Source organism: Aphidius gifuensis, linkage group LG4 (genome assembly GCF_014905175.1).
Source record: "Aphidius gifuensis isolate YNYX2018 linkage group LG4, ASM1490517v1, whole genome shotgun sequence".
NCBI classification, from domain to species: Eukaryota; Metazoa; Arthropoda; class Insecta; order Hymenoptera; family Braconidae; genus Aphidius; species Aphidius gifuensis.
In genome coordinates, this window is record NC_057791.1 from 24147910 (window position 1) to 24155821 (window position 7912).

The window sequence follows — 7912 nt, forward strand, 5'->3', positions numbered from 1 at the left end:
AGTAACGAGTCACCTAATGGTCAAGTAGGCAAGAGCTCTGCCTACGATGCTTGAGGTCTCTAGTTCAAAACCTTGTAATTGAGAAAATTTTCAAATGCACCCGATTTCATTAATCGGGCGAATGATTCCTTTGTACAATACATGACTAAGACTAACCAATACATATTGAGTTTGAGTTTAGGCCAAATACCCTCTGACATAAAACGAGTGAGGCAAAAACTCCTTACTCGTTTTACGCTAGGAAGTATTTGACCTGAACGCCAAATACATTTTTTTTTTTTATTTTTAAATACTATATTTTTTAGATATATCTAAATCACCGTTTTTATCACACATTTAAATTTAGACAAATAAATTTTACACCAAAATTACTGCCCAACTATATAAAATAAGTATTAATAATGCACATTGCAATGACTCAAATTTATGAAATGTTTAATTGTCAATAATTTTCTATAAATTTAAATAATTGATTTCAGGACTACAAGTCCAGACGAGAGCAATGCTTGATGGTACAGATGAATTACCATGTGACATTCGACCTCCTTAACTAAACGATTCAGCAATTCTATCATATTATTTATTCTTTTATTATTTCTACTGTTAGGTTTGAAAAAAATAAATATGAAAATAATAATAAAATTATTTAATATTTTTTCATGATTTTCATATTAAAAATTTATATATTTAAAACAAAAAAAATAAACAATATTAAACTCGAATGGGACAAAAATTAATATGTCATAATTAATACACAAAAAAATTAGCTAGGCAAAAAATGGCAAAAAATGGCAATAAATATTTATTTTTTTTTTCAATTTTTATTTATCAAAAATTAGAATATTAAATGAGCACACTGAGTGTCTTTTAATTTATTAATTATTATTATCATTACTAATTTATACGATCATTAAAAAAAATAAAATAAAAAAATACTAGATTCATATGATTATTATATAAAACAACATTATTTTCCTCGATAATTAAACGCAACATTAGAGTTTTTTAATATTTTTAATAAAAACTTTCTTTCTCATGCATCATATATTTATTTCTGTTCAACTCAATCAAACTTTGATCAAAATTATTCCTGTGTATAATTTATTTTCGATAAATATATAACTTATATCAACACTATTTCATATCAAATTAATTTTTTAATTAACCGATAATTAAAAATAAAAAAAATCATATTCAAAGACTTGTTAATTATAAAAATTTAAAAGTAATTATTTTCTTTTACTACCATCAATTTTAATTTGAAAAATTATACCATTAAAAAATATAAGATAAATATATAAAATAAACTCCAACAAAATTCATAAAAGTGTAAAAAAAATAACGAATATAAAATTCAAATATAAATATTAAACTTTTTGATTTTTATCATTTGTTTATATGAAATTTGAATTATATATTTTAATATTTTCTTTTTTCCTCATAGAAAATGTGGATTTTAAATTATATATAAATATTTTTTTTTTTTCCTCAATGTTAAATCATCTTTTCCTCTTGTTAAATCCACAACCGGTGAATGTTATGCCATACGTTTCAATACTCCGATCCTATCACGACGTATTATTTCCTTTTTAAACTTTCACATATATCCTATTTTTTTATTTATTTTTTTTCACATTTTTACCTCATGCAATTCTATCGAAACTGCAATATGAATTACACATAGAAAAAACCAGAAAAATCCTCTTTATTTTTAACTCATAATAAACTTTATATATATTTTTTTTATTTTCTCTATTTTTTTATATATTTTTTCTATGCTTTTTACTTTGTAAATATTATTTTATATTTAACTTATGTATAGATTTTTATAAAACCTAAAAATATAAACATTAAATTCATTTTTTATTTAAAATTAATATTTTTTTTCTATTTTTACTATAAAAAAAATTTTATTATATATATATTTTTTTTTTAATATATTTTTATTATTCTCGTTTCATTCTATTTTCTATTCAATTTCAATATTTACCCTATGAAATGTAAAATTTTATTTTCATATATTGTTTTTATCATTTTTTTTTTTTTTATTTATTTTCATGCCAATTTGATTTTTTTTTTTTTTTAAATTTCTGTTACTATTTTTACGCATACAATCCGTATAAAATTTTTTTTTTATTTTAATTTTTTCGAGCTTTAGTAACGAATGGCATTACGTGAAATTCATCCGCAGCGATTTTTTTTCATGAGACTTTTTTTAAATATTTTATTTTTCTCATTTTTCATTTTTCATCTGACACAATTCTGCAACAATTTTTCTCTTTAAATTTCTACTTTATTTATCTTTTATAATAGAAGAAAAAAAATATATATATTTATTTTATTCAACAATTTTTTTTAATTTATTTTTTTGTTGTCATTTTGTAAACTTTGTATACTTGAAGTTACCTGTTTGTTGATTTAATTGGAATTTCACGTTTAGTCACAAACTCCCTTTTGATGGCTGATCAAGTTCACTCTAATTTTCTCCCTCAAGACCAGACAATCAACTCCATCACTTTTTCCCTATATTTTTCTTAATCTCTCATTCAACTTTATCAAATAATATTTCTCTTTTTTCTTTCAACTATTCTCCATTACAATTTTCCATTTTCTTTTTTTTTATATATTTTTCATCATCAAACAGTAATTAAACTTATCCTCAAACAAAAAAACTATATCCAATATTTATTTTTAATTTTAAACATGAAAATTTGATAATATGTAAATTTTATAAATAAAAAAACCAAAGTTAATTATACATTTTTCGCTTATATCAAATAGCCAATAATTAAAAATTTTTGTACATATAATATTCGTGTTTAAATTAAACTTTTAATTAACATTTATTTGCAAACACAAATATTACATTATAAAAATATAGCTCAAGTAATAAACGTCAATAAATTTGTGTATAATTAAATAATGAAAAAAATTAAATGCACTTTGGCTTGATATTTTTAGCACGATAAAATAGACAGGTAAATATTTACCTAATTGTTTTATAAAATTTATATATTTATCAACTAACATTGTCAACCTCAAAGTTTTCCATCAACTATTTTTAATTTTTTTTTTTTTATAATTTTATTATCTCTTTTAGTCTTTCTCTGTTTATCCTACCTACTTTTATGTCACCTCATCATACCTAGTTCATCGAACATACTGTGACAGCACGTCGAAATTAATCCACTTTTTGTCACCCATGGTCACAGGCCATTGCTCGTTCGTGTGATTAATGATCACATTATTCGACGGCTCGTTCAACGTAATTTTCATGACATGGATGAAATAGCAAAAGAGCGATTTCAGTAGTACGAACTACCTATAGTCAGCCCATCACAATGATTTATTTTTTTTCATTAACTTTTCATACATAAATATATATTTAAAATTTAATTTACCAATTTTATATAACCAAAGTAATTTATTATTTTATTTAAACAAAAAAAATTAAAATATAAATTTTTTATTTTACTTTTTTCATTTGAAAATTTAATTATGAATTTATATTTAAATGGGAAAATGTATTTTGTTTAATGAAGCTTTTATAAAATTTTATTGATTATTAAGTTTGTTGATAATCAAAAACATTTATAAATGATGATTATATAATATGAAAATCGCGTGTTTTTAATAATTTTGTTGCACTAATTACTCACTTGGTTCATCGACATCACTGACGTAAACTTCGGCACCAACAAACGCGATAATACTCATAATAAGTAACGTCTTCATTTTGACTTTGTACTGACGTATGCCACTCTTATTTTTTTTATCAAAAACATCCAAAACAAATTTCCTTTATCACTGCTATATTAAATATCTATTTTAGCTTTTTTTAACAACTAAAATTCAATATAAAAATTGTTATTTTAAAAATAAATAACACAATATTTTAATCAAAAAATTTGATTGGATTTTAAAATTAATATATACAATTTTTTTCATAATTTTTTTATTTTTAAATCTATAAGTTTCTTAACACTGTGTCGGCATGAAATGTAAATGCAAGTCACGCGATAAATTGCTGACCCGACGGAAGAATTTCTATGAAAATTTATCAAAGCTTTTATTTTCATTTTTTTTTTTAATCCCTCAAGTTTATTGTCATTTATTTATTCACCATATCCAAAATGCAGAAAAAAATAAATAAAAATAAAACTACCAATTTTATAAATTCACAAAACAAAAAAAAAAAAAAATTTCAATTTCAAGTTACACTTAAAATTTCATGCGTCTGAACATACACTGATTTTATCACTGAAAAAAATTTAAATAAATAAATCCCTTATTCCTTCTTAAGCCAAAAAAAAAACAAAACAAATTTTTTTTATTTAATTAATTAACTGTCATTTTCCACTTCACTTGAACAATTTTTTTTTTTTTTTTTTAATTATTTCATTAATAACAATAATAATTGTAAATTTATTTTTTTTTTTTTTAAACTAAGTGACAATTCGTTTATGAAAATTAATTATTCATAATAGAATTAATTTTTTTTGAGGTAATAACAAGATTGCAAATTAAAATAAAAAAAAAAAAAAAATGAAGGGTTGATGATATAACCGTGTAAATTGATGATTTAAATTGTAACACGATGACTGCTGCGTTGCGGCAGGCCTACTGACAACTTTATACCTTTTCTACAATCACCAGCGCAATATAGTTTTGCGCACCCTCTGTTAAAATAATCCCCCCACTTCAATCAACCCCCAAGTGTGATCGCGAATTCAATCCCCTCTCTCTTTTTCTATCAATATTCGTCTTAATATTTTTTTTCTTTTCTTTTATACTCATTTCTTTGACACCCTTATGATTCTTTTTTTTTTTCTTTTCGATTTGGCACAGTGAATTATATAGGTTTTGGAACTACCCTTATGCCCTTATTTACACCCTTCGAGTGGTCACTTATTGAATGACTTTTTTTTAACATTCAAAGAATAATTAAAATGAAATAAATTAAAATTTATTTTCCTTAAATTAAATGTATTAAAAATAATGTTTTAAATTTTTAAAATACATGATGTAACTTGATTTTAATTATTTATTAATGTGTATAATTAATTTTGCATTTAAAATTTCATTTTTAACATTGATTCATGTTAAAATTAAAAAATTATATCAGGTGACATACTCTGATGCTATTATTACAACTTTATATATCATCTAAAGTTTTAATAACATTATCGACGTAAAAATACCGATATAAAATTATAAAAATACCAACATGGCAATTTAAAAAAAAATAAATATCAAAGTTATATATAAAAATAATCATTTTATTTTTATTTTTCTCAACTAGATATTTTTAAAATTTAATCAAGAAATTTTTATGGCTGACAATGGTTGACTTGTACTACTGAAATATGTAATTCTCAAATTATTAAGAATAAAACTAGTTATTTTCTAATAACTTATTTAGTATATTGCTTTTGTTATTGTGTAATTTTTTTTTTGAAGAATATTTTATATTTCAGGTAATTAAATAGATTTCATAAAAGAGTGGAAAGATTTTTATTCAGATGACAATGAGAAAAGTTGAAATGAAAAAGAAAAATAATTGGCAGTGGGAAAAAAAAACGATCAAAGAATGAGTTAAAAAAGAGAGAGAAATGGAAGAAAAAAAAAATGAAGAAATAGTGTGAAAGAATTGGTGAAGGGAAAGTGGTGAGGACACCACCCAACTTTTCTTTCTCTCCCACAATTTCATTCCTGTCCGACCATGAAAACTCTTTACCCCTCTGTTCTCACAATTGAAAGAACAAACGACCGGAAAAAAAACTTGAAAAATAAAAAAATAAAACAAACTAGAGAAAAAAAAAAAATACTAATTTTTCCATTTTTATTTTTTTTAATAATACAAATATTAATTTAAAAAAAAAAAGAAATTATTAAACAAAAAAATATGTATATTTTATAAATAATTATTTAAATTAACCAAAAAATTTTAAAATAATTCACAACAATAAAATAGAAATATTAATAATTTATTTTTAATCTTTTGTAAAATTTTAATTAAAAAAATAACAAAGATAAAAAAAAACCGGAAATTTTTTTTTCTATTGAGCTTTGAAAAAGCTCTGAAAAAAAACACAAATTTAAAAAAAAAAATGTCTTTATTTAAACACACAGATGATGATATTCAAAAATTTTTTTTTTTTATTTTCATTCATTAATTTTGTATAAGGTATTTTTCGTAAAAATTATTTTAAATTGTAGAAAAAAATTTTGTTTGTTCAATTAAATATTTTTATTTTGAATTAAAATTTGGATGTTTACTACATTTAGCCATGCAATTATTGATGCGACATACTGATGCATCATTAAATTCATTAATTTTATTTTTTCTATTAATTTCATTTGATATTTTCGCAAGCTCAGCTTTTTCTCTGTCCAATGCATATCGTAATTCATGTACTTGTCTATCTTTTTTCGATTGTTTTTCTTCTAAATCCACAATTTTTCGGCTAAGAATTTCATAATTCATTTCAAGTAATTTTCGATTTGGTTTTTTTGCAAGCTCAGATTTTTTTGAACAACAACAAATGTCATTGTTTCTATCAACAATTGACGATGTTAAATCACATATTAAATCATGAACATCAACAAGTTGCGAAAATGTAAGTGACTATATTTTAAAAATTAAAAATCAAATTAAATCAATGATTAAATTATGATAATTTTAATAATTTTAAAATCTACCTTTAACCAAGTTTCTGGATCAAATGAATTTTTCATTTCCCTAGGTTTTGACAGTTCAGATTTCATTGTCATTTTAGTATCCTATAAATAAATTAAAAATATAATTTTAGCCTTTTTTTTTTTTTACACATTTCAACATTTAAAATAGCAAATAAATTAAAAAATTATTACCTCAATTTTTTGAATAACTGGTGAATTCATTTTTGATATAATAAAACTTAAATTATCCATTAAATTTATAATTTCATGTACTAATGGATTTTTAGAGATAATATTTGTTAAATTTTTCGGTAAATTTGATATTGATTTTTCAGTCCATTCTTGATGTTTTATTTGGCTATCATTATCTCCAACACGTTGAATATCTAATTTAATATTTTTTTAACATAAAATTAAACAATTAAAAATAATATTTATAAATTAAATTAAATACCTTGTAATTGATTGTTGATTGTATTTTTAATAAATTCAAATAATAATGTCAAGTTATTGTCATCTAAAATTGGTACTTTGAATGACATACGTGACATATTATTTTCTTCTTCAATTTTTATATTGTCATTCAAGTTGTTGAATTTATCATTTAAGCTTTCAAAATCATTTTTTAATGTATTATTTTCTATTGTTAATTTATTGTACTTATTTTTCCAATTGTCAAGTTCATCAATTATAAGCTCAAGCTGACTTGACTTATTTGTATTATTTTTAAATATTAAATTTTCACGTTCTAAAGTATCTAAAGTATTCATTAAATTAGCTAGGTCATCATTTAATTTTTTATTATCAATTTCGTATTGTTTTATTTGATTTTTCATTTGTAAATTTTCTTCTTGTTGGGTATTGTAATTATTTTTTAAATCTTCAAATTGGTTATGTAAATTATTATCTGGGTTAATTTCCAAGCTTTTTTTATTATTTATATTATCAGTTGGTAATTTTTTATTTATAATATTATTATCGTGGATGAGATTTAATTGTTCGTTTTTTAATTTTAAATCGTCTCTTTCATCTCGTAAATTTTTTAAATCTTCCAGAGCTTTTGAAAGCTTTAAATTCACATCACCATTTATTTTTAATATATTATTTTCTTCATTTAAATTTGTTATATTGTTTTTTAATTTATCATTTTCAGCTGTTAATTTATCATTGTCAATTTTTAATTTATCAAATTGAGATTTTAATTTGTCATTTTCAATAATTGATTTTTTAT

General features: G+C 21.5%; 2 protein-coding genes across 2 annotated transcripts in view; both read right to left on the bottom strand.

Annotated features, from left to right (window-relative positions):
• Window positions 1–4608, bottom strand: part of LOC122855859 (hemicentin-2-like) — a 28057-nt gene extending 23449 nt beyond the window's left edge. Inside the window, exon 1 of the mRNA XM_044157521.1 lies at window positions 3660–4608. Within this exon, the coding sequence (XP_044013456.1) occupies window positions 3660–3735 (76 nt within the window). The 5' untranslated portion in view covers window positions 3736–4608. The remainder of the gene's footprint in view (window positions 1–3659) is intronic.
• A 1618-nt stretch (window positions 4609–6226) lies between these two features.
• LOC122855860 (transcription factor stalky-like) lies at window positions 6227–7523 on the bottom strand. Its single transcript, XM_044157522.1, has 4 exons — window positions 7136–7523; window positions 6874–7067; window positions 6703–6783; window positions 6227–6628 (listed from the first exon to the last, which is right to left on the bottom strand). Exons 1-4 carry the CDS (start codon window positions 7515–7517, stop codon window positions 6251–6253), a joined length of 1035 nt encoding a protein of 344 aa, XP_044013457.1. The 5' UTR covers window positions 7518–7523; the 3' UTR covers window positions 6227–6250.
• Between the last annotated feature and the right edge of the window lie 389 nt (window positions 7524–7912).

Bases quoted from the DNA above. Each gene is read 5' to 3' on its own strand.
- LOC122855860 (XM_044157522.1), bottom strand. From the start codon at position 7,517: ATGAAAAATCAAATAAAACAATACGAAATTGATAATAAAAAATTAAAT. The intron at 6,784-6,873 runs GTAATAATTTTT...ATTTATTTATAG, and splicing joins CAGTTATTCAAAAAATTGAG to GATACTAAAATGACAATGAA. The intron at 6,629-6,702 runs GTAGATTTTAAA...TTTAAAATATAG, and splicing joins ATCCAGAAACTTGGTTAAAG to TCACTTACATTTTCGCAACT.